This window comes from Phasianus colchicus, chromosome 14, assembly GCF_987193195.1.
Source record: "Phasianus colchicus chromosome 14, bPhaCol1.hap1.1, whole genome shotgun sequence".
NCBI classification, from domain to species: Eukaryota; Metazoa; Chordata; class Aves; order Galliformes; family Phasianidae; genus Phasianus; species Phasianus colchicus.
Window position 1 is genome coordinate 5,987,362 of NC_143449.1, and position 27,833 is coordinate 6,015,194.

General features: G+C 37.8%; 1 protein-coding gene across 1 annotated transcript; it reads right to left on the reverse strand.

Moving 5' to 3' along the window:
* Positions 1-27,833, reverse strand: SMARCA1 (SNF2 related chromatin remodeling ATPase 1). Its single transcript, XM_031602753.2, has 24 exons — positions 27,676-27,833; positions 25,478-25,564; positions 23,261-23,427; positions 22,241-22,341; positions 22,037-22,137; positions 21,088-21,267; positions 20,041-20,196; positions 19,676-19,807; positions 18,869-18,937; positions 18,021-18,130; positions 17,099-17,325; positions 16,518-16,639; positions 15,965-16,117; positions 14,690-14,822; positions 13,659-13,807; positions 12,895-13,014; positions 12,261-12,371; positions 11,970-12,083; positions 10,056-10,178; positions 8,354-8,486; positions 6,774-6,892; positions 6,354-6,566; positions 2,166-2,276; positions 1-1,484 (listed from the first exon to the last, which is right to left on the reverse strand). The coding sequence occupies exons 1-24, from the start codon at positions 27,766-27,768 to the stop codon at positions 1,413-1,415; spliced, it is 3,096 nt and encodes a 1,031-aa protein (XP_031458613.1). The 5' UTR covers positions 27,769-27,833; the 3' UTR covers positions 1-1,412.

The window sequence follows — 27,833 nt, forward strand, 5'->3', positions numbered from 1 at the left end:
CTTCAGATACGTTCCAACAAATTTTAATTAACACAAAAATGTGGACAGAACTCTGTCCTAGAACTCAGTAAGTTTTTATTAAAGTTTAAGTTTTACAAAATTCAGAAGAAAGTAGCCAACAAAAGCATGAAATACAAGGCAACATTATCATCTCAAACCACTCACGAAGGAAGCAAACTGCACTAGAAGAAATTTACACATCTTCAAGGAAGGTACCATGTAAAGCACACTGCATTAATCTAGACTTGACATTATAAGGTCATGTGTTGCTGTGGCAAGGTCCATACTAAACACCAGATCAGAGACAGAAGATTAAAGTAAAACATTGGATGTCACAGTCACTGTTCTACTTATCTGAGAAAGGCAGAGACTCCAAGGTGAGCAGAAACTATGAACCTACTTAATAAAGGCCATTCTCACAAAGTCAAGAAAAGGTACATCCAACACTTTCATCCCCTCATTAAAATGGAAATACTAAAAAGGAGCACTCCATAGCATATCCCCATTGCTTCTGACTGACGTGCTGAATCAAAGGTAAAAGGAGAAAGAATTAAGAGCTAATTACAGCAACAGATCATCTAGCACTAGGCATCATATCTGAGCAGCCTACCAACCAAAAGATGAATTATTTTGTTTGCTACTTAAAGAAGCTATTAGCTGCACACTTCCATTCATTAGGCATAGAAAAGGTTTAATCTGGAGGTCATTCCAAGAAACACTTCACCCTGTGTTTAAGCACACATGCAGCCTAATAGAAACCAGTGACTAGGAAAAGAAAAAAATTATCTGCAGCATTTCCTTCGGAGTACTTGTGAGAAAAACACCCATTTAATTCTGACACCAAACAAGGACGTCAGCTTCATTAGATTTTTTTGTTTTGTTTTGTCATGCTCTTGATCCTATCTATATACTCCAAAGAAAAAAAAATCAGATTTATGATGAAGGCACAATTATACAAACCTTAACATTCACTTTAAATGAGGCTACGCAGAAAAGAGGGGAGGGAAAACGAAGATGTTTCTCTTCAAATAATTTTAATTTTATTTTCCCACAGCCATATAAATTTAAAATATGAAACAACAATAATACAGCTATAGAATCTAGTTCTTCTTTCAAAGCAGCAGCATATAAAACATACAAAAGCTAAAACCTCAGCACAAGCTTAAAAAAACAAGGACTGAGTGAATTTTGCTGAAGACATGAATTCACAAAATACAATACACAAAAATACTGGAATGCATAAAATATAAAGCTACACATTCTAGGTAAAGAAAGACATTGTAAAATATACAAAATTGCAAAATTAAGCCAAGGGATTTGTGGGTGGGTACCATGAATACAGAGAAGTTGGCAATTAATACTTGTAGATGAAGAGAAGAGACAGCTTTACATTTTGAATTCGTTTTCCAAGTTCACGATTTAACTTTCTTAGCATCTTTCTTTCCAGAGTTTTCAGCAGCCAGGTCTGCTTTTCTCTTTTGTGACTAAAAAGGAGAAAATTTTAAAATTAATAAACTTAACAAAATGGTGACACCATATTGCTGTTTTACAGTACGTTAACTAATCAAAAAGATCAACAACATTGATGTATTATAAGTTCCAATTCACATTTTACAGGCAAAAACAGCATGGTGAACAAAACAATCTTAGCCATAGACAGAATTCTGCCACCCCTTCTGCTTTCTTTAAGTCTTGCACAAAATGGTCTCAATGGCACAGATACCATACACCACAAATTAAATAAGATCAGAACCCTGATTTACGTTTTACTTCCTTTAAAGATGACAATCCTTTAAAATAAACAGAACACTTCTAATTTTGTCCTCCAGGAACTACTACAAAAGGAGCAATGACAGTTCTTAGACTGAATTAGAGCCAATATATCATGTATACAAATAGGTAGGAAAAAAAAGAAAGCTTTGTTTTCTTACTAGTTCCTCAGTTACTTACACTACAGCCTCTTCTGAGGAAAAAAAAGGGAAGACCCAAGTTGTATGAATTGGGAATACCAACATCAAATCCAGGGGAGTTGTTAACACACGGATATTTGTTTAATCTCCCAACTAATGGTATATACTTGAAACCATCAGATGCTATTATCTTCATTTTCTAACAAGATATAATGGAATTCAGCCCCACTAGAAGTCAGGTGCTGCTCAACATACCGATGTGACTTTCGCTCCTCTTTTCTTCTTTTCAGCTCTTTCTTTTTCCTCAATTTCCATATTTTCTTTTTCTATTAAAGATATGAGAGTATTGCAGCGTCTCTGAAACTCCTGAGGAAACAGAAAACAACAAGTTTTATTTAAAACTAATTTACAAAAATAGCTGAAATTCTTGAATTCCAAAGTACTCCATTTTTAGAGTTGTCTTTATCTTCCGAACCAACACCTCTAAGGACTGATCCAGTCTTTCATTATGTTCAGATGAAGCAAATAATACGCTGCCTGCCAGCATACTTTGCCAGATTTTAGAAAGAGAGGTCTTAGGGTACATCTTCAAAATAGAGAAAAAAAATCCAAACCATCTTCAGCATTACTTTGCTGTGACACACAGAATCTCTTTGCAAAAAGAGAACACACTGCAGAGCTCCAAACTAGCAAAGACCTATGCAACTTTAAGCCTAGAACTCAGTGCTGAATTCTGGTCAAAAAGCACCCAGAAAGTAGGAGGCCCTCAATACTTGTAAGCAGCAAGTCTTCCATGGCATCTGAAAGCAATCTAGATTAAATCACATGATTATTTTTTTTTTTTAAACTATAAATGACATTCTTCAGTGCAACTGCCACAATACTTGCACTGCAGTTAATAAAAGCTGGCTTGGTAAAGAAAAATCCACTTGATTCTTCTATCCCATCAGAAAATAAAAAAATCTCTTATGAAATACAGAGTAAGTACATACTACTGATATTATGTTTTATGCATGGTGGGAACAGCAATTCCACTGGCTTTTCTTCCCTGCTCAAAGAGTAAATATATATATATTCTATCACACTCATGTGGAAGAAACCCCACAGCAAAAGAAAAACCAAAAATCTTCACAATTCAACCACTACAAACCTTCAAATTCCACACAAACCTTGGCATTCAAATTAACAGTCAGCAAGTATGAGAATGCTTGGGTGCGAGCGAGCCCAGCATGTGCTGCAACCCAAACACACAACACTCTTTAGACCCCTAGGGATAACTAAAAGCAGAGAAGAGTAGAAAGATGATCATCCACGTGGCAGAAGCACTTTCACATCATTGGAATCTGTGTACATTGCACTCAGAGGCTTTGGAACAGTAGGTAAAGACTAATGACAACCTGTTCCACACAAAAACAATTACTTCAACCTTTCTGAATGTAAGAGAAATTGACTTGTTTTAAATTCAAGACAAACCATCATCAGAAAGGTGCTGAGAAATAGCCATGCACCATTTGCCTCAAGAGACAAATACTCTAATTTCTCAGGTAAAAAATGTCTGCATAGATAAATTTACTGTAAGAGGTGTTCAGGTTCACACTTGGGAATTCCCAGATGGACTGCCACTCCAGAACATGCTGTGGACAGAGGACTCAAAAACAGCTTTCTCAGGAGAATCACAGAAGCATTTAACATTAATAAGCAGCATGCACACAAATTCCTGCTACACTTATTATCACAGCATGGTGAAATCTGCCTTGAACTACGAAGTACTGTATGGACTGATCCTCATCATTTTAGTGCTATGAAAGTACACCCAGTCTGAAATGCCTTGCACCTTTGGAAATGCAATTTCATTCAGTATGGCCTGATACTTTCCTCTTTAGGATTGAAAGATATAAGGTATACTCTGCTCCCTGCTTTCATGGCTATAACATCTAGTATTGCAGGAAATAAGATGGGTGTGCTGAACCATCATCTCCTTCTGCATGACTGAAGACACAGATGTTGGCATGAGTGTGAAAGTACAAGTTCAAAGCTCTGTCAACAGAATAGTGCTGTATGTACAGTGGGTCATTTTTCTTACACTGGGCAGGGTTTGCAGAAAAGTTAGAGGGCATTCAGAAACGCCCAGAAAACAGAGAGGAGATTCATTATTGTCACAATATTTTGCATTCTTCCTACATGGACAGAAACAAATCAAACATGTATGCCTCCAAGTCCTGTTAAGAAATTTATCACTTTATAGAGCACCTAAGCTCTCTGCAAACTTACATTTTAGATTAAGTTTTTTTTTTTAAAATCTGTTAAAGGAATAAGTCAATGAAACAATTTATTTTTGCTTTCCAATGAGAAATTTACAGAAGAAAAATAAGATGGAAGATAAATCAGCTATTTATGTGGAATTCAAGAGACATCTAGTGGATAGTAGAATGCAAAGTCTTCCTGGAAAGCCCAATCACAAATTCTTTTCAAAATTACACTCCCTGCTTAACTTGTTTCCTATGAGTTTGAATGTAATACAAGGTAACTTTAAGGTTACATGTGAATTTCAGTGTTGTAAGTAGGGGTTTTACCCACTTCCACTAAGCTTACTATGCATATCCCTTTGTAATGATTTCTATTTATACTTAGTATGTAATTCTGGGAATCAAATTATTCTCCAACACTTTTCTTCACAGAAAGTAACAAGCCTGCACAAAACAGATCCACAGAAGTAAATGCTTCCACAAATATCACCATAGCTGTAGGCATAAAATATACTGATTTCTGGCAGTTTAATCTTAACTATCCTAATAACTTAAAGCCATTAAAAAAACAAATGGATATATAAGTGAAAGATTATTTTATCTCTGTATTTTAATACCACTCCTTCAGCTAACAGTAGAAAAACAAGTCAGTATTACTGTATATAGTTTTAAGAGAAAATAATCCAGAATTCACTGTATGCCCTTCCCTTGGTTTCAGCAATAGATAGCAAAACATTTCTATACTTTAGAAAATGACTCCTTTCTCCTTCAAAAATAAAAATTTGAGTGAACGTGTGATTAAGAAGATTTAAACATAAGATCTAACACTACCTCTGACTTAAATATGCCAAGCAAAATTAAAATGTTGAGCCATAATTTTTAATTTCTAGTACCAGTTTCTATGACTTACTTGAATGGATTTCCCCATAGACAACTTAAAATTAACTGAACTTAATACTGGAGGCTTCTTTATGGCTACAATTTTACCATCAGTAATTCTTCAAACTGACATTTCAGCAAGAAAAGCTTGCTATCCTTTTTAATTAAGGGTAACCACTGGACTATCCAGAAACACTTCAATTGCTGAAATGTCAGGCAAAAATTGTACTGTGAAGTTGTAACAGTGGAAAAGCACACATTCCTACCTGTTCAAAAACACACTCGAAGTATTTCAACTTGTTCTGTTATTCTTAGTACTGTACCCACAATTCTGAAAAAACATTTTATTAACATCCTGAAGGAAACTGCATTAAGTAATGCACAAGTTGCTTGGCTGCTACTGAACTATCATAAGTTGCAGCTTTGCATACAATAGTATGTAACATGACCACAATGTAACACTGAATTACAAACTGGTTTACAGGGCAAGAGGGAGTATCTATGACAGCTGCATCCTATGTGTGTTAGCCATGCCCTTCATGCTCTCACACCTTAGAAGTAAGATCACTTTATGTTGAGTATTATAAGAAAAACTGGAAGGACATGTTTCCCATATAAATATGTTCACATACAAATTACACATGTGTTCTTTACATGGTGCAGACCTGTACACTGTATTCATGAATAGGCTCTCAACCAAAATTCAGAGTATTAGTGTATTTATCTACCAAACTTGGATTTATTTTCCAAGAATGAACAAAAATCTCCAGAAAATGATAACTAGAAAGCACTTACACATGAAATCCCTATTAAAAACTACAAAGATAATTTTAAACTAATGATTAGCTCACATTTAGCTCTGAAAACTTCCCTGGGCTTTTAAAAATTAAAGAGCAAAGTTAGAAAAGCTGAAATTTCCTCCAAGTATCTAATTCAGATGTTCTCAGACTTTAATGTTGTCCAATAATTCTGAAGAGCAGCCACATTTTAAGAGATAATTTAAGAGATAACATTAAAACTTCCAGTTTCCAACAGCAGTACCACTGCTACTTGTAAGGCTAGCCTTCTTCTGCATTAGCCCATTTGGGTAGCATGTGACTTGGCAGATTCTGTGCATTGTGCTGTTTGCTGAGCTACAGGAATAGGTTGTTTTTAGAAAAAACTTAAGTGAGAATGAAAGCCAACATTATTTTTTCAGCATGCGTTTCCTAGTTTCCAGTATTCTAGCATGAATCCAAGGTATGTGATGATACTTAAAGGAAAGATACACCTAATAATGACTTAACATAATGACTCAGTCCATGTAACTGATACCTACCATTGCTGTTCTGGATTTGATAAACCAGTCAAATCTGAACTGAGGAGCGTTGCGCACACACTGCCTTAATTCCTCGTACACATTTTCTTTGTCAAAGCCCATCTTGTGCAACATGCAGATCAAAAATCTGTCTTCCTCCTCTGTGTAATTTTTTCCTTTGTTTGTTCCATACTGAATACGCAACTGATGAAAAGGTGCTTTATACCTTGCGATCTGAACAAAAATAACCACAATTAAACATGCAGCATGTCACCATGGATTTATTATATATTAGTGCTGATCACACAGTTACTACATAAAAAGCTAAAACTCCCAGCACCAGTTGCTCCCTTTCTGAAAGGACTGAATATTCTATCCACCTGTAACCACAGGCACAGTAAGAAGCAATCACCCTAAATTAAAAAATCTAGCAGTAATTACTTTGGCATCAAGGGCTTTCTTGATACTGATCCTCCGTTGAATTCTTGCCTCTCCTCGTTCAATTTGAGCCATGATTCTCTCAATGTCCTGCAGTTCATTACAACGTTCCCAGAAAACAGCTAAAAAACAAACCAAAACAATTAGTAAAAAAGTCTTTTCCTTTATTCTTATGCCTTTACTCCATTAAAGCACTCCAGCAGAAAATGTAGTGCAGTTTGTAGATCTGTGAAGTTTTAAGCAATTGGTAATACTCTCCCTTTTACTATGCTAGCCAAAGACAGCTTGCAAAAAACTTTCATTCACCATCTTTACAGTCAACTACATAGGTTGCTCCAAAAGTAATGCCTCCTGTGTATTTCCTTGTAAGCTACAATGAATACAAAGAGCACGATAACACCATTTGATAGAACAAATTCTCAGCTACAAAACACTACTTTTCAACAGTCACCATCATTAGTTGACTGCCATTGAAAACGCAGGAGAAGAGCCTGCATGCCACACCTGTGAACATCTGCACCAGCAGAGATGAGCCCTGTTCACTGCTGCCACTACTGAAACTTACCCCTCTCACCTCTCACTGTGCTCACATGCACTGTTTGGTTTTCATAAATGTTCAGCAAGTGTCAGTGAATGTCAGTGGGCACCATTTGTTCATGTGGAGGATTTCAGTTCCACCCCTTTGCCCTTCTATGACACCCTTCCATGTCAGACTGCCCCTCTGCTGCTGTTTGTCACACAGCAACAAAATGTAACAGGACATTAGTGGAAAGGTTCAACTTCTACTGCCATCCCACCAACTTCCACCTCTGATCTTGCAGGCCAACATCATAAAATAAGTGGAATTGCTTGCAGAGCAGCCTTCATATAAGCAATGGTTACTAACAAAACTGCAAGATGATCTATATCCAAAATAATTAACTAAATTAAATAAAACTGAAAAAACCTTTTTAAGTGGGCTTCTTGTACCAATAGTGAAACTGGTTAGTAACGTGAGTAGACATGCTTTAATGTCAGCTCTCACTTGCTGGTGTTACCTAGTACTTCAGTTATACAAAGAACTTGTGATCTGTGATTTTCTCCCATCACATCTTTCAATCAACACAAATTCAGCACTTTATAGGGAGCTCCTGATTAACTGTTCTTTTTTTTAAAGTTTTTAAGCAACAGGCAGAACACTGCAAAGTTTTGCTGAAATCCTCCATAAAATTAAATTAATATGAGAATGAAACAAAGAATTCTGAACAAATTAAAAGATACTGCATAAATACCTAGCTAGAATAGGAAATATACCTATAAAGAATTATGTAGCTTCTACAATACAACCTTATGAATCTGCAAGACCATAGCATCAACATTAGTCAACTGTGCCACGCTTCAGATTTCAACTGAGGGATGGATAAGGACAGCTGCAGACATCCTACGCTGCAAACAACTTTTAAAATAATTAAGTAATCTAGGAAGAATTATGACAGTTCAAAGAGTTCTTCCTATATACATCCAAATCCTAAGTCTTACAGAAGAATACGCAGCAAAAATTGTGATATCAGAACTAATATATATATTTCAACAGATCCACGTACCTGAATACTCAATGACCTCCTCAGGTGATTTTCCCTCCACCTCACGGGCAATATTATCTATATCATCACGACCGTATTTCTCATTAGCTTTAATAAACTGATTAAAATCCCTCTTATTCCAGTTTGTAAAACCCTGTAAGCAGCAAGAGATCAAAAAGCCATTACTAAGGAGAAAGGCAACGAGTTTTGTCTTATATATGTATCATTAGTTCCAACTGGCAATGCCTCTGCAGTGTTACACAGTCACAGTGGCTAACAGTTTTGCAGAATTTCCATAACTCTGATTACCCAGGGCTTATTACTGAATCATTAGAAACTTAAAGACTTTGAGGCTTGGTTTTTTGTTGTTTTTGTTGTTGTTTTATATGACTCCACATGCATTAGTAAGAGCTTTTTAGTTTTCTTCCTCTTAAAAATCTTCTCTACAGTACTCCTGCAAAGAAAAATCTCACTGACAGGTCACTGTAGTTTTATCTAAATCACCCTTCAAAAAGCAACAAGTAGTTTTAGGAGTGGAGGAAGCTCCATTGCAAGTGCCATTCCAAGTTCCTAAAGCAATTGCTGCTATTTACAACATCCACAAATTTTGAACCAAACAAACAGTTGGATGAAAATTTAACTATGTCAAGAAAAAAAAACTCAAGTCTGAAAAGATGCAGTCAAACAAATTCTACAGCACTGTCAAATAGAAAACATGTTGTGTACTGAAGTGAATTCAGAACTGAACAACAGTTAAGTGAAATGCAATGCACAAAAACATCATTCAAGAAAGACATTATGTTTTCAAGACAGGAAGAGAAGAAAACATCAACAATGTAAAAATACAAGCCATGTGCCTTAACAGCAACTTGTAAGAGTATTTCTGTAATGAAAAAAGCACAAGGAACTCTGTCAGTTCTACAGCTGACTCTATTAGAAAGAGTCTTTACAAGTTTAATATACACAATAATATACACAATAAAAAGATTTTTAATCAATCATCAACAGCAGTACTGACACATACACCAACAACAGCTTAGTATTTCCTCTACTATAAACAGGTGAGATTAACAGTCAAATTGTGACCTTGCCAATTTCAAGGTACACTAAGCTCAATTGTTTCAGAGAGAGCCTGTTACTTTGGAGATACACCTTTCTCCTTACAAATTAGCTTTTAACAAGCCTAGTTCAGCAATGTAACAGCCCAAAATATCAAGAAACTAGCAGCGATAGAAAGACAGCCATGGCAGAAAAAGAACATGCCTAACTAAACTGGGGCAGAACTCATGAAAGTGACACACTGCTTTATACAGCTGTGTGAAAAGCATATGTTGATAGCAACTTGTCCTCTCCAACTAAAACCTTTTGACTGAAATCAACAGACAGGTGCAGGTAGAAGGAAGCCACTGGGCTTCTCCAGGGACTGCTGGGCAGGACACTGACTGCACAGACTTTGCCTCAGAAATAATGCAGACATTCAAGGAACAAGAGCTGACTAGGAAAGCTAAGAAACTTACTCAAGGACAGGAAAGGTCACTCAGAAGAAAAGCAAGTCAGAACCATTGTATCTCTCTGTAACTTCAGAGTAACTTTCCTTTCCAAGGGGCATCATTATTACTTTGTATTTATGTTCCATGCCAGTGAAAGTAATTACATGTATTTACTTATATGAATATATTATATTTATACACACAATGTAATACTTGACCTGTTCTCATTTTACCTGTGTTAGTAGTTTCTCCTTCTCTTCAGTTTCTTCAGGATTCAGAGGCATAGACTCATCTATCTTCTTTTGTTCTTCTTTTTGCACCTGAGCTGCATTGGGTAGGTCAGGATTCCTGGGAACCTAAGATCCAAGGCATCAATAGGCAATAATCAAATGTTACTAAAGACACGTTTTGATGAATCCTGTTTTACCATCTAGAAGTGCATGTTAAATCTCACAGGACTGAGGTGGTAACCTGCACCCACTAAACATCTGTTATCACAGAGCAAATCCAAAAAAGAACATCCCACACCTTGGCTACCCTGAAGGAACAAAGCCATAATAAAAATATTTTTAAATACCAGATGACTAAGATACTTTTGTGGCTATTTAACTACTGCAAAATTGAATATCCTCCTGTAAGACAAGATAATGTATTTATCATTTATCTCTGCTTGTTCCTTCTTGTCTCATGTAAGAAATGGAAAGTTGCTTCACATGTAAGTAATAAGAGGACCTACTCTACTTTTCTTTAAGAAGCTTCAGTTTATCAAGGTATTATCTTCGATCTGTTGTCCTCTCCTCTCTAAAACATACTTTATGAACTTTTCCATGTACATATTTTAATTGGTAGGTGAACTGCTATTGCAAATAAAAGCTTTGCATCAGAGTTGTGTTATGCTTCCTATGTCTAGCCATCTAACAGCCTTAATCCATTTTCCTGTATTCATGTTTCGTTTCATTTCTGAAGTCTTACACTTCTCTTTCACCTGGCATTCCTTCAGTTTTCAGAAGTGAGCAGTGACCAAAACATCCTTCTTTCCCTTCTAGGCCTTCAGTTTCAGTCTTCTCAACTCCAATTTCAACCCTCAACCTCACTGAGGCATTCATTGAAGAATTTCTTTCCTTCAGCTAATTTTACTTCCTTTAATTCTCATCTATCCTGCCATTTACAGAAAAATCTTTTTGCTTCCCACTAGGCATTAAAGACACCTTTTGCCCTTCTGCCTTCCCTTAAAAACAAAAACACCAAAAAAACATGTTGCTAATATTTGTTCTACTTTTTTGCAACAGCAGTTTCCTATCTTGCCTCATATGACAGTTTATGTTCTCCACCACATTTTACAAATGCTTTCCTCTTGTCACAATCTGTCATGAGATATGGTTGTTTTGCAGTGAGGTATGTGTCTGGAAGTAGGGGGATCTAATCCAGTTAATCAACCAACAGTGGCACAAGCAATGAAAATCAACATCAGAACATAATCAATGCTCACTGTTTGCCTGGTAATGTCAGCAGAGGAGAGGGGGAAATTCTGCTAACACAGTAGGGGAAAAAAAGGTAAGCCTCCTGTCTTTTCTTTTGTAACAGTAATACATTCAGTCTTGACATCTTTAAACATTTTATATCTCAACAAAATGCAAGGAAAATTGATGTCACTTTGCCTACCATCATACCAACACAAAGCTGACTCCAATATTACCTGAAGTTACTTTCTGCATAAGATACACAACAACTATGAAAACCCACCCCATGCTCAGGAAGGTGATCTTATATTTGTCAAAAACTATTTTCTCACCTTAGAACACATTTTTTTTTGTGAGAAAAAGTGTATTAAGCATCGGAACTGCCTTCAGTTTTTCCATTCAGATTTATTGCTAGGAACCCACCACAAAACATGAGGATACCCACATATGACATTTTTAATAGAGGAAGGAATTAGACAACTTTCTACTCTATTATGGAACAGAAACAGGAGGAGAGACTTCAAGCCATTTTCATTCAAAATGAAACACATTTTAAAAAATAAGACCAGAACAATAATTTAATACAGTCTTATTTACTTTATTAGCTCTTTTCAAAGAGGAATAAAAATGCTGTTTATGAATTTAAAGTGGGGGTGGAGAGGCAGAGGAGGAAAGAAAAAGCATTACCTTATACCCTATTGTCTTACGATAATACAGAATTTCTTTTTCCAGAAGTTCAAATAACCGTGGTGGAAAGAACTGGAAATCCTGAATATTTGGCTGTTTTGGAGGTCGTGGAGCCTTTAAACACAGATAGGTATATTAACATTACATAAGCTTGATTTCAAGTATTTAAACTACCATAAGTGAACACATTAATTTTACTATCAGTACAGGGTGAGAGCAGGGGATGCAATAGGGGAGAACAGAAAAGCCAAAGCAGCACAAAAATAATTTCCATACTCGCCAGTTTCTTACCTTTGGGACTTTGGGTTCACTAACACGTAGGGCTTCTCTGAAATACGCATCAACTGCGTAATTAGCTTTGCGTTCTCGTTTGGGAGGCTCTATCCATTCCATCATGCTCAGCTACAAACAGAATTGAATGACAATATATTGAACAGTTAGGGCACACTATAGTCTTGCTGTGGCACAGGCAGATACCTTTACAGTACTCTACTGACTTTGGTCACTTGAGGGAAGTTATGATTTTATCTACTCAAACACCATTAATGGTCTCAGGCTTTAAATTCTATCATCTATTATGTTACAACTGAATTGCTTCTCTAAATATCCCAATTAATAAACTCTACAAGAACTACAACGTTGGCAAAAAATCCATTAGATAGCAGTGATTTAATCTTACTGAAGGACCTCAATTAAACATCATTAAACTTACAAAATCATACTTCAAGACTGTGCTGTATTAAGCTGACTTCTTGTAATGAAGTTATCAAGAAAAATCCTGATGCTTGTGCAGAGTTAAGTGAATTCCTCAGTGATTTCTACCTTCTCTAGCACAGCCTTTTTAGCCACAACGTTTCTAGAGGACCAAGCATACATGCTATGCTAAACTGAGCTCTCAAAGACTTGCCATCCTAAGGAAAATTACCTTTTGTTTTTCTCTATAATCTTCACCTTCAAAGTTGTATAAGCTCATCTCTGTGTCCATAGTGAAATTTCTTAAAGAGCTCTCCCCCATTTTCTGCAGTCGTTCATTCATTTCAGCTGTCTAAAATAAAAGATGATATTTTTAGGCTTACTCTGTTTGTTCTGTTTTCAAAGAAAAAGCATTCATCATTATTAATATCATTTTTCATGTTGTTTTTTTTATGCTTTACACTTTTACTTATATTTTTATTATCCAGGAGAGATGCCCACAGCATTTTCCAATTTTGAACTGACTCTAAGCCTTCCCATTGAACTGAAACTACAAATGCTATGATGTGGCCCTTACAATTATATGATTTAACTTCAGATTTAAATGAAATTTATGCCCAACACTTTGGAGCTGAAGTGGTAGTTCATTTTTTTCCCCACAAAGCTGCCCATTCCTCAGTGAAGTTCCATAAAGATTTTGTGTCGATTAGAATTGTTGGCATAAAATTTACATGTTTCTAAAAACCCCATAAATTAAACAATGCTTAAGATGCAGTGCTCAGTCTGAAATGGTGGAAGTAATTACAACTCACTACTCCTACTCCTTCCAAGCTCTCAGAAGCTTTGAAATATTTATGAATAGTGAAGTAATAGGTGGGCATATAAAACAGATTTACATAATAATTACACCGTTCTTGTCGTCTTCTGTAAAATACACTTTGCATATCTATTTTTAATGCTCGACACACTTCAAAATCTATATAAAACTGCTCTAACCTTCTTTTCTCCTCTTTCTAAAATAGTGGTTATGTCTTCTTCTGTCAGCTCACTATCTTTGGAAGCAAAGACGTGTGTAGCTCCATGTCGGATCATTTGCAGCATTTCATCTTTTGCCAGTTTGTTAGACTGCTGGTCTATGAGCCTCCCTAGAATTAGAAGAAATATTAGAAAAGCTATAGAAAAGGTAAAAGTTCCAATAAAAATATGAATCCAGAGGATTTTTACAGTTCTGACAGCAAAGAAAAAAACAAAAAACAAAGAACCAAAGAAAAAAGTTGCGTTTTAACATAAGCTGAAAATAAACAGAAATTGGCAACTTCTAGGAAAATATAGAATGCAACAATAGGTCATGGATCAAGCCATGGCAAACAATTTCACATTCAGATAATACATTTTGTATTTATGGTACTACTCTTGCAAAGTTAGCTGAATATTCAAGACCCTATTTCGAAATTAAGAGTGACAAATTATTCTTGAATAACCACTGAGTAGTATTCAATCTCTTTAACACTTGCTTCACTGATTTTGACCCATATGTGAATGCTTTAGTTTTTCATAGAACTCTATTCCCTGCTCCAAAATTTCACCAGCCTGGTTTCCACAGACCATCATGATTTTGACCAGTATTCATTCAGCAGCCCATTCTTTCAGAAAGGAACAATTAAATGGCTTACAAACTTCACAAACTCAGCTACAGAACTTTGGTTTTCAACAAGCTATTCTTCCCCAAGCTTTTAAACAAAGTCACACAAAGGAGCTTTAATCTTTACTAAGCTCAGATGCGGTAAGAAGTACAGCTATTCTTCAGTACCTTGTTCATTTAGAATACTCACATCGCTCAAGGAAACAGTTCTTCCAAAAATTTCAGCTGAACAATTGAATAACTTCTGCATTATATTTGAATTTAGCATACTGTTATTACACACAAGGCCTGCTTTCTCTCTGGCTGTACTTCTGTACAGCTGTTTTACAAATACTTAAAGGTACTGAACAACTCTGTTGCAGAAAAAATATATAGCAGTTGATACCTTGTTGTATAACTATAGAGTCCAGCCTCAGTTTTATTTCAGCTCTTTCTACAATCCTCTCTTCAACAGTATTATCAGTGATAAGTCGGAACACCCGTACTGGTTTCTTTTGACCAATACGATGCGCACGATCCTAACAAACATAAATTAATGAGTGTTCAGCAGCAGAACTCACAAGCAATAGACAGTTAGCTTGCTACATAGGCAGAAACATCAAGCTGAAGCTAGCATTTCTTGGCTCCTTGCTTATTCAGCAGAATACAACAGTTGCCTAGCTATATAGCTGGCTATTACACCTTTTAAATTTGAGGTTCTTCTATTGTAATAAATATATCTGCTTCACTGTAAATGTACATAATTAAATGTCTGTGTAAACTGCAGCTGTGAGATTTATGTACACAAGCCCACGCTACATTCACAACAGAAGCACTGAAACATAGCATCCTTGGTTTGACAGCATTAATTCCACATGCAAAGCCCATGCAGCTACAGCTTCAATACCACAGCTGTCCCAAGTTGGCTACATCAAATCATCAGTACAGAGCTCACAGTGTACAGTATGTGAAGCTACAACTAACATACTGTATTTACATGTATCAGAACAGGTGGTTATTCTCTCTGCAAAATATGAATACAAATATTGTCTTCAATTAAAAAAAGTGGTCCTTTTGAGTGCTGGCACCAGCATTCTTTGACTGTCCTTTTAAACAAGATTTGTTATGTATGATATTCCTGAAATTCCTGAAGCTCACAAGTCACACTCAGCAGTTCCCAGGAATTTTATCTATGACTGGTAAGCAACATGCATCTCAGAAGGAAGTGTGACATATTCACAGCAAATACACAACACACTTAACATTCAAAAGCAGAACTGCCCCAAGCATGCAGGAAGGCTCACGACATTTTTAATCCACAAATTAAATAACTTGATTTTAGAAATTAATTAGCAGTCAGAAAGAGAAAACATTCAAAATCAAGCATTAGGGTTTCTTTTCCCTTCTTTACAAGTAAATGATGTTATACTTCTGCAGGGAGAAAAAGAGGCAATTTGCAGAAGCATAAGGTTTCCAGAAAGGTTCAATACAATGCTGGATGTTTTTGATCTTTTCCTATTACTTTGGAAACAGCCAAAGTACTTTATCTGATTCCTTAGTTCACTGGTAATAGATTTTAAAAAGAAATGAAAAATAACTAAAAAGAAAGTTCTGGAAATACTCCAACTTGAACAACAACAACAACAACTTCAAACCACCATGTGTCAGATGATTAACTCACCATGGCTTGCAGATCTACTTGAGGGTTCCAATCTGAATCATAGAGAATAACCACATCAGCAGTTGCCAAATTAATTCCTAGACCCCCAGCTCTGGTACTCAACATGAAAATGAATTTACTGCTGTTGGGAGCATTAAATGTATCTATGGCTTCCTAAAAGAGAAGAGTATTTTTAATGCATTACAGTTGTTTCCAAAACACTGGTGAGTTTTCAAAGAAATGCCTTCAGAGTTCTAAAAAGTGTTTTATGACAGTACCAGAAGCAACCATGTGGATATTTTCACATGTGCAAACCTACTCAGAGTAAACAGAAGACTCAGTTGTTCAGTTAGGAACAGTTGAGGAATGCATGAAACCTACTGTACTTTTCGATAGGAAAGAAGTCTTAGCTGCCCTTCTAAACTGTAGCATTTTTTTCTTTATTTTAGTGAATAATTCCTTCTAAGGAATGACAAGTATCATTCCTTAATGTATTATATACCTAATCACAACAACAGTTTAATAATGAATTAAGGCATAAACCAGACATTTCTTGCTTACATGTGTGTCTTACCTCTCTTTCCTCATGTGGTGTCTGCCCATCAAGTCGGCAGTACTCGTACCCTCGCCACATGCAATAGTCTTCCAAAATATCCAATAAACGGGTCATCTGACTGAAAAGTAGCACTCTGGAACCTGACAGAACACAGAAGCTTCAGTTAGTTTTTACAGAGGTATTGCGCTAATTCAAATAAGTCTCTATCAGTCTTCAAATAAGTCTTTATAAAAAATTCCTTTTCTGATATTAACTTCTCCTTAAGACAGGTTATTTGATATTCTCTATAGAAATATACAACTTAAACATAGTAAGATGTGCAGACACCAATCCTCTCATCAGAAAAATTCCTAGTCTCTTCTCTAACAGTAGAAACTTTTCCTTCTACTTAATCATATCACTAGTCTTCCTCACCATTCTTATAAGGCTTCCTTCCACCCCTCCATGCATTAAGGTCTACTGAAAACTGATTTTCCAAAGAAAACCTCACTGAAAATAACACATTCACTGAAGACAACGAGTCTCTGCATGCTTTAAAAACTTAATTTTTTTTCCTATGAGGACTGCTTAGATCTTTGCTGCTCACAAGCTCAACTCACCTTGCTCTCTGAGTTTTGCCAGCAGTTTATCCAGAACTAACATTTTACCGCTGTTAGTGATGAGATGTGTGTCAGTGGTGTAAGGAGGGCCAGGCTCAGCACCATCGAACAGATAAGGATGGTTACAGCATTTCCGTAACTGCATCAGAATGTTCAGCAGACGCATCTTATCCATTTTCCCAGCTGAATTTAGGATATCAATATCTTTCATCAAGATCCTTGTATACCTGAAGTTTTACAGGCAATTTTGAATAACTCTCAGTTTTTATTTCATATTTGAAGCATGAATGAAATCTGCAAATCCCAATTACTAATTTCCAGAAGCAGGAGCAGTTTCTGTTTACTTAGATAATGAGCCATTTTATTATCAAACCTGGAGAAAACATCTGACTGATACTAAGCACTTATAAATCAATACCTAACACAAAAGGCAACTTGCCTGCAAGTGTCAGTGATCTGTCACTCACAGGATTTTCTTCAGCTTTTCTTACATATGACTATGAAGTTGATTAAAGATCTCACTGATTCTCCTGAAGCTGCTACGCTGACCTGACATTTTCGTTTTCACTCTTCCTTGGGTACATGGCTCCTGTGGCCACAGGTATTTTCAACTCTGAGACTCATACTGGCACATACCTAGTTGCATTTAACAAAAATAAATAAAAATGAAACTTAACAGGCATACATTTTTTCAAATAAACTTAAGGAAGGAAAGAAAGGTTCTGCTTTATTCTTCCCACCCCCTTTTATTACAGTTCCTGAGTTTTTCACAGCTTGTGCACCTTTACAATGCCCCCAAAATAGCTACAAATAGGCTTCTCCATTTGACTGCCTTAATGTGCAGCTACCAAGAAAAAGTCTTCACAAAGAGTTGTAGTGTTCTTTATCAGAAAAGAATCTTACTTTAGTGTAAGAAACTCACCATTCCCTCTGCATTTTGCTGAGTCCAAGATAAATTTTTACTTCTTTCTTTGGAGGCAAACTCTTTTCAACTTCAGCCTTTATGCGACGCAATAAAAATGGCTTCAAAACCTACATTAAGAGTTTTTTCAAAGACACATTTACTTAAAACTGATCATCTGAAATACAAAGTTATTACATTAATTTGTGACATCTACTCCAAACTAATCAATATCTACTGCTGTCACGGTGACTCCTTCTGAACAATTCTGCTACAATCTGCAAAAGAATGAAGTGTCCACCACTACACTCCCAAGTTCACACTAAAAATGCACAGTATTACAGACTGCAATACTCATCCCAGCTGCTGGCCTGAGCAAGAACCAAATCCTTATAAAGTCTACTTCCCTTTATAGTCTAGTTTTTCTCCTCTAGAGATGTGAACAAATTACATCAAGATTTCAAAGATAAGCACTGTATATTAGACTTCTTTTGTTGTAAGTGATAAAATAAATCAGAAAGAAGTCTTAAGTCATTCATAGCAAACCAAAGATGAAAACGTGCCTCTCGAGGCTTGCATGAAGGCTGTATTAGATGAGTACTCAGGATAATAAATTGTTTCCAAAAGGTCTCAAAATTAGCTTTGTATTTTATGCACAGATTTGGTCTGCTTCAGAACAGTAACACTACAAAAAGCAATGACTGAACAGCAAGTTCTAGCATTTCATATTCATTCAGCTGGGTGTTTCTGTAATTCAGCATCTTCACATTCATCTTAACTTTGACTAAGACAAAAAGAGGAACATTCTTTTATTTACTTATTTTATACCACGTATGCTAATGATGACACTTGATAAAAGCTTTACTTACAGCATGAAGTCTTTCTACAAGTTTCTGATCACCAAGACAATTTTTGGTATCAAACCACGAGTCAAAATCCTGTGGGAAGAAGCAGCACAACTAGCATGAACTATTTTTACTATCTGTGGTGATAACAGACACATATTGATTCTCTTTCACCCCAGCTGAGTGACAAATGATTTCTATGAGTAAAAGAGAAGTGGTGCCACAATTCTTTACCAGCTACCCAGAAGGTTACAACATTTAAGTCAACTGAGTAACTCCACTGACAAAAACATTACTACTATGTCCCTTTTCCAATGTTACTCCATGCTCGCCACTGAAGTATGCACATTCCTACCCTTAGCACTTGTTAATGGTGGGGCAAGAGTTAAAAGAGACAAAATCCTGAAGAAATAAATGTGATTGAAAACATAACAGCAAAAACAATGCAAGTAATGCACAGACATGGGACCATAAACAGTGAAAGATGACTCCAATTCTCAACGAAGAAAGCTTATGCACATTTGGATGTGCTACAGTCTCCATTCTATACTGCCTTCCCAAGTTCTACTCCACTCTGCAAAACTATTTTTCTGAAGTACTGAATTGTTAATGCCAGTCTGAGGCCTTATCTGCACTAACATAACACACTATCTTAACTAGATTCAGCAAAAAAAAAAAAAATACAAGAAAAGTCCATAGTTAGGCAAAGTCACAGAGCTCCTATTGAATCCAAGTTTTCTATATCTGATGTCTCTTAGTAGGCTGAACATCTTCTACAGAAAGCACCTTCAGAATCAAAACAAGATTTTATTTCCAAATAAAACTACTTACATCTGCAGAATTAAAGACATCAGGTAGAAGAAAATTAAGCAATGCCCACAGTTCATGAAGGTTATTCTGTAAAGGAGTCCCTGTAAGCAGCAATCTGTTTGTTGTCTTGAACTCCCGGACAATCTCTGACAGCTGGGAATACAATGAATAGTTGTCATCATAATGTACATTTAACAATCTATTTTCATTGGTTTCTGAAACATGAAATCACATGAACTTTCTAAAGACAGGGGGGATATTGAAAATTATAGCCCATCGGCTCACAGCAAAAGATCAAAAACCCCGCATATTTAATACTAAAAAATTGCTAACACCAGAGAGAACATTGTATAAAAATCTTAAAAAGATCAAATATTTGAGCTTACCTTAGACTTCTCATTCTTTATTCTGTGTGCTTCATCAATTACCAGGTACCTCCAGTTAAATTTTTTGAAGACTGATTTCTCTTTAATGACCATTTCATATGATGTAACACAAACATCCCATTCACCAGGCATCATAACATCACGAATAAAAGCAGCCTGCAGCACAGCAAGTGAATTAATAAGCTTTTATCAAGTAGCAGTATCTTTGCAATGCATGAAAATCTCTCTGCCAACAGTATTGAAGCACTACGCACACAAAACAAGCTTGAAAAATACTTTGTATAACTGAAAGTTACTAAAGCTTCCAATCCTTTCCACTTCATGGGGGAAATTATTTTGTACAGAATTAGATATTTACTCCTTAGTGTATTTTCTTTCTGTAGTTGAAGTACAGTACAAACTACTAAGGGAGTGAAAGAAAAACACCACACTAAACTACCCAGTCCAAAACACCACCATCAGGAAAGCAGTTTTAAAACAGCCCATCTATTCCCCCTCCACTCTCCTTCATAAAGGAGCAATAGAGCTCCATACAGTCCATCTGGAGAACCAAAGAAGTCATTCCCCACCTCAAGCAACAAGCCACCCCCCACTGAACTTAAAGCCTACACTAAGAGGAATGGAAGCTCTACAACAGAAGCCTAATTAGAGGGCTGAGCATGGACACTGGATGCAAGTACAAAGGGGGAGCATCACCTAAAGCAAGTGAAGACAGAGGCAACAAGGTGAGAACAATAAAGGAAAATGAATAAAACTGTCACAATGCAAATACAGAGGAGATCAAAGACAGTGCAAAAATCAAGGAGGAACACAACAGAAAAGGTTAGTCACAGACAGCTGTACTTCAATACCAATTTATTGTTTCACTTACTGATTTGCATTTTAACCTCAAAGTTACAAGCATAACATTTTGCATTTTCAATGCTAACATAGTTAAAGACTACTGAAAAATACTGTAATTAGGAAAATAGCTTAAGAAGGGTTCCATGCCCCCAGATGGTGGTTTCTGATAGAAAAACAGACATGGTTTAAATGTATTACACTTACTCTGGCATCTTTATCTCCAATAAGGCAAACAGCACGTAATGAAGGAACCCAGCGTTTAAATTCATTCATCCAGTTGTGCAGAGTTGATTTTGGAACCAGGACCATATGTGGCCCAGGAATGTTTCGATAATGCTTCAGATAGCCCAATAGTGCTATTGTTTGCAGAGTCTTACCAAGACCCTACATTGACAAAGGGAAGAGAGAAACCTTCTGAAACAAGACATGATACAGAAATACCTTCAAGCAATTTTCCTAGTGTAGCACTTTACTGCAAGGTACATGGCAGAAATTTGCCATACAGTTCTAGATGTGAAAAAAACTGCTGCAAAATGGCACATACTACTTGCTGCATATACAGTAAATACTAGAGGTACTTCAGTGTCAGAATTTTGCCTAAAACAACATCCACTGAACAAACATTCAAATCCATGTTAACTTATCTTGTTTCATCATTCATAATTATTCTATTTTGACCAAAGAACTCTTCAAATACTCTAAAGATATAGTAACTTGAACTCCAGATGCAAAGAAACTAAAGAAACTAATTTTGTTTTTCAAACAAAATTAAAGCGAAGTTGAGCATGAAAATCTTGGACTCTGAGGCTGCACAAATTCATCCTTCTGGGCAGTGCTGAAGGAAGGAATGTGCACACTGTTGTTACTTATGAACATACTAGTCACATACAAAACAATAAATATGAATCCATTTCTATCTATTTGAATTACACACTGACTCCCATTTAGTATTTACGTAACTGGAATAGTCACTCCTTGAATAATCTCTCTTCCATGTATTTTTTTACTAAGAATAATGTAATGCACAAAGCACAACGTACATTCACTGATGAGAAACTGAAGGATATAAAATATAAGAAAATATACAAATTAATTGGAAGTGGCAGAAAAGGATGGTGAACTCCCACAGAAATTTCCAAAGATTACTACTTACCATTTCATCTGCCAGAATGCCATTAACGCCATTTTCATACAATGAGATCATCCAGTTCAGACCTCTGACTTGATAATCTCTTAGCGTTCCTCCTTTCACATCTGCAAATGTAACACTTCTCTAAGTAGAAGAACACTAAGTATAACATTTTAATTGTGTTCTGCTCATCAGCTTCTCATCACTTCAAAGCATCAGAGTACTCACATGAAGGAGACTCCTCAAATCGAATACACACATTAGATGTTTTTCGACTTTCTGATAACAGTTCTTCATCTTCTTCTTGTTCTGTGCGCCTGTGACGATAACTAAAGAACACAAGATGTGTACAGGAGAAATTCAAAACACTGGCTATAAAACCTAAAAAGAAATTACCACAAAAATGATCATTTATCCACAATGAGCATCTATGTTCCAGCACTGTGATCTTTGGCCAAAATCACATGCTGTTTATCATATATTCATTCTGGCTCATTCCAGCTGTAACTCGGAAGACTGATACGCATCTCTCTCCTCCAGAGTCATAGCCACACTGACAGGTATCAAACATTCTTTAAGGTACATTTTAACGAGCAACATAGCAATACAACACCCACAACAGTGGTGAACTTAGAATTAATTACTTGTTAAGTATACCGTTAAGAAAATTCATTTACTTGATTCCAAAAATATTTTTATGAATTGATTAAAAAAAAAGTGTTATTCTGTAAACACTTCAAAAATTTTGTGTTCATTTATACATAATCCCTCAGCAGCACTACGTGCAGTGTAGATCTGGATTAGGGACTAGCATAGAAAGACCTGTGCAGTGAGGCAGTTCATGCTGAGGATCCAAGCCCAGCACTACTGACACTGTTTGAACTTGGTCTACCTCTGCTCTGGTCCCACTGACATGTCCACGAGTGGCTGGAGCAGACCTGCTGTGTTTCTGGAAAGCATCTTGTAGTGGAGTGTCATGCAAAAGAAATTCAGTTCATGCCATCCTCACAGACCAGAGCATGGTAAACAGCAATAACCAAGGATTTTACTTTAGAGGTGCTCTCCTGATCCAAGATCATACTAATGCAGAGGATCCAACATGCACACACAAATCCACTTTTAAAGAAACTTTTAAACACCACTGACTACAAAAGTTCTGGTCTTAAAGCACACTCTCTATTACTGAATAGATACATTAAAATGAATAATTTCTTGAAAAGTTAAGACAGAAATAACAATTAAACATACTCCCCAGCTGAGATCAAACTCTGTTTTTCATCCTTCTTTATCCGTGGACGTCCCAGCTTGACTTTCAATGGAGATGTTGGTGACTTTTGTGCTGCAGGCTGGATAAAATGAGCGAAGAGTTCTGTCTGCTTCAGGAGGAACTCAAATCTTTTTGCACGATCTGCTTTCTAGTTTCCAGAGAGAAATGAAATCAGTAACTGTTCTTCATAGAAAAAAAGTGTATTTTTGTCAAGAAACAGAATTCAGATACTTATGAAGACAACTGAGCATAGACTCAGAAGACTCTCTGCCTGCTCTCAACCAACTAAGAGGACTGCAGACAACACAAAGCAGCTCTTGAGCTCCTACTGCTTACAACTTTGCATCTTTAGCACTCAGTTGTAATTTGCTGTAGTTCAGAAGGTCCTTCACTAATACCACTTTATATGGGATGCAAATCAAGAGCTGATAGCCTCATTCCCACAACTCATCTCCCTTCAAAACCCCAAAATTAATAAAAACAACTCAAAGTTTACTTGGATATATTCCTTATGATGACACAGCACCCCAGTAACTGCAAGGGTGTGCTTCAAACAATACTTTGAAAGCATCAGTTTTGAATCTTAGCCTTTCACTTGTCAGTATCAAGACTTTCTGGACCTCACCCAGGACGACACTGTGGTAGCTCTACTTTTAGAAGTATGACAGAAATAACAGGGAAGCACAAGCTCAATACTGCTTGCACTAAAGGTAGGGGCATTTGCTCTCAGATTTCCAATTTCAATCATGAAGCACATGCACTTAACTATATGAGCACAGCAAAACACTGTGACCTCTATATATACACGATTTAAATGTTTTTTTAAAAAATTAGGACAAAATGCAGAATCTATCAGGTTAAATACAATTGCTAACACTTCTTCTATGCCATTTCTGAGCATCACATAATGCTGCATCACTTAAACCAGCTCTCATGTGATTAATTTTGTAGGTTACGGTGATACATAAAGTTAAACTGTAGTTTTGTACCATATATTTCCTAAAAAATGTGAACAACAGAATGCTTTTCTGTAGATAACTTACACATAAAAGCATATGCCACAGCACCAATTGGTCAAAGAAAAAGGTAGTGAATGAATCCGGAATGCAAGGCAACGTCTTGCCACATGAGGGCAACATACTCACAATACACTGATTTTAGAAGTGAATAACCTGTCACACAACACTTCCAGTTTATCATTCAGCTCATCAACAAACAGATTTACTTGTGTTTTCTATGTCTAAAAATTAAGTAGTCATTCAGGTATGAACTTTTCTACATCTAACAGTGATACTCTTCCCTGGCTCTTGTGGCTTCACAAATACTACTGCAATTATTAAGCACCCATTTAATGTTAAAGCTTCTAAGAAAAAAAAGCATCTTCAACTAAGAACTTAACTACATGAACAAGGTTTGCAAAGTCTACCTATCTCTGCTTTTTTAATACAAAAGTTATCCAATTATCTCCTTCAGCGCTCCCTTAATTTCTGTCCTAGACAGATCCTCTTTTGCACTGAGTACATTTTATGAGGCATATCAATATTTGAAACCTTTGTATTTTTGTATAAGAAACTAGCAGCTTCAATACTGCTTTCATTTAAGTGACCTCCTTTCATTTGGTGATTGGAAAAAGAGAAACAACACTCTTGATTCTAGGAAAGGGAGAAAGGAAGACCTAGGGAACTACAGGCCAGTGAACCTCACCTCTGCACATGGGAAGACTGTGGAGCAGATCCTCTTGGAAGATACATTAAGGCACACATGAGATTGGAGGTGACCCAAGATGGCCAGCACAGCTTCACCACGGGCAGAGTGTGACTGACCAACCTGCTGGCCCTTCTAAGATAGAGGAATAGACAAGGGAATGGCAACTGATGTTGCCCACCTGGACTTCAGCAAGGCTTCTGACACAGTTCCACACCACATCCTTACCTCTAAATTGGGGAAATATAGATTTGAAGGTTGGACTATTTGGTAGATAACAATTGGTTGGATGGTCACAGCCTGAGGGCTGTGGTCAACAGCTTTACACTCACGTGGGGGCCACTGTCAGGTGGTGTCCCCCAGGGGTTCCCCTTGTTTTCTCTTTCCTATATATCCTGCCTGCAGGAACTTCTTATTACTTGCAACTCTGATACAATTCAAGCAAACAAAGGCTAAAAAAATGCTGCAGCATCTTTTGTTGTGAAAATACTTACCATCTTCTCTTCATATTCTGGGTCAACCTCTTTCTCAGGCCTGGCTGCCTTCGGAGGAAGTTTGAGTTGAAATGGAGGATCATTTTTCTGGAATTCAAATTGCAAATATCAGCATCTTCATTTAACAAAGCAAAGATAACATTTTAAAAACTAATTATTTCAACAGGCAATGATTGCATTACATCACCCAAAACATAATTCACGATGTTACTAAGAAGTAGAAGAGGTGGCTAGATAAAATGTAAAAATAAACATGAGGATGAGACTCAGCTTCAATTTACAAGTAGGATCCAAGTTGAAAGAACTGAAGCAAAGCACTAGGAGAGGGCCAAGTTCAGTTTATCACAGAAATCTTACTTGAAACGCATAAATTCAGTATCTTGAAAAGATATTTAAAAAAATAAATGTGAAAACTGTAAATAAGTGTCTTCACTCTTACTGTTGCACTTCCAGGTGAAGAACTGGAGTTCAAAAGCCTCAAAGTGAGACTGTAAACTAAACTATTCAGGGCCTGGTAGCAAAACCTGACCGAAACAGTACTAAATATCTAACAGCTTGTCAAGCAGAATTATGCTTACTTACATGTCAGAATTGTTACTGATAAAAGAATCTGCCACGTTACTCTTTCACTTTAGGCAGAGGGATGCAAATGGGATGAACAATTCCTGATGCTGAAGAACGCTTTTAAAGTTTTGGCCCAAAGATACAACTCTGTGGTGACAAGCACTACTAAGTATATAATTAAGCTGTTTGATTATTCAATGATTTTCTAACTGCCCGTGTTCAGTTGCACAAGACTAAGCAGTTTAGTTGCAGGAAGCATTCAAAACATTCTACATTAAGTCACCCTTTATATACATATTTATTTCCCGAGTTAAGCAAGTAGATGAACAGAGGTGTAAAGTTCATGCAGCTCCAGCAGTGTAACTGCACAGCCTACACTTCAAGTCTCAAGGCAGAACACATTTATGTCCCTGCTGCCCCTCACTTCTCATCACAGCGTTTCTACTGATGGCACCAAAATAGTAGGGAAACCCAAACAAACCAAAGCAGACTACCAAAACCTGATGACAACAGTGTAAGACACACACAGCACAAGATCCTCCTGATCACTCAGCAGGAAAAAAGCATGCCGTGCTTCCACTGGAGTGCTGCGGTTCTGTGCTATGGAGCTGACAGGTAGCAGGAACAACCATCACAGTCCAAAAACAACAGTCATCAGCCGCTTCAAGGATCCAAAATGCTGCCTTTGACATCTCTGCCAGCTGGACCAAAAAAGCCCTGAGTGCAACAGTCCTAAGCCAGGTGGGTCACCGCACACTCAAGTAAGTATTGCAAGAAGCTTCAGTTTGCTCCACTCATGCGACCAAGTATTTTGAGCACGCGTTATGAACCACAAGCAAACACCTGGGCATCCACTGTGAGTATGCAAAGCAGAAATACACCTCAAATAACTGTTAGGGCTACGACAGACAGTGAAGTAAAGCAGCACAAGAGAAAAGGGGCGCCGCGGGTTCCATTATATTCAGTTACCCCGCAGCTTTTTAACTGCAGAACTGTGAAGCGGACCTGCAGCCCAACCGAGGGGGGCTCACAGCCTGAGCAGGAGCTCCAGCACCCGTCCTTCCAGCCCTCAGAGAGGCACGGAGCAGCAGCCGCGGGCTGGCAGCCATTTGAACCATTCTCTGCTTTCTGCATGTATAACAGCCAACGCAGAATCGCAACCAGTCTTACAGAACAGAGGGCATTCCCCCGCAAAAATAACCCTTAAACTTCACCTCCCAACGACCGGCTAACGCTGACAACCGCCGTATTCCACGGCCTTCCTGCACAAGAGCAACGCAGCAACGTGTCAGGGTGCTTTTCAGCCAGCCTTCCACGCACCGCCGTCCCCACTACCGCTATTTCCGAGCCGCACCACGCTGGCGGGTCGCACGGTCCGCGCTCTCACGCCGGGCTCCCGCCGGACCCCGCGCGGCCCCCAAGGGCGCTGAGGCCGCCCCGCCCGCCGCCCTCTCTCAGCAGCCCGCGCCGCGGGCAGAGCAGCGGGCGAGGCGCCAGCCCCGGGGCAGGGCGCACCGAGCACGGCTCCGGGCCCGTGGCCGCCACGCAGGCCGGACCGGGCCGTGCCGCACCGCGGCCTCTGCGCGGGTCCGACGGCTCCGCCGCCCCCCGATTCCCGCCTCCCGCCGCGGTACCTCCTCGGCGCCGGGCTCCTGCGCGGAGGCCGCGGAGGTAGAGGGCACTTCGCCGTCCGAGCGGGCGGAGGCAGCCGCGGCTCCCTGCTCCATTTTGTGCGCTGCGGGGGCGGGAGGAGCGGCCCCTCCGCCCCCAAACACGGCGCGGCCCCGCCCCG

Coding starts and splice junctions, on each gene's coding strand:
- SMARCA1 (XM_031602753.2), bottom strand. CDS start 27,768: ATGGAGCAGGGAGCCGCGGCTGCCTCCGCCCGCTCGGACGGCGAAGTG. Junction 22,138..22,240: donor ATTTGAGGAGTCTCCTTCAT/GTGAGTACTCTG, acceptor TTACATTTGCAG/ATGTGAAAGGAGGAACGCTA. Junction 10,179..11,969: donor GTAAGACAATAGGGTATAAG/GTAATGCTTTTT, acceptor CTTGGATCTTAG/GTTCCCAGGAATCCTGACCT.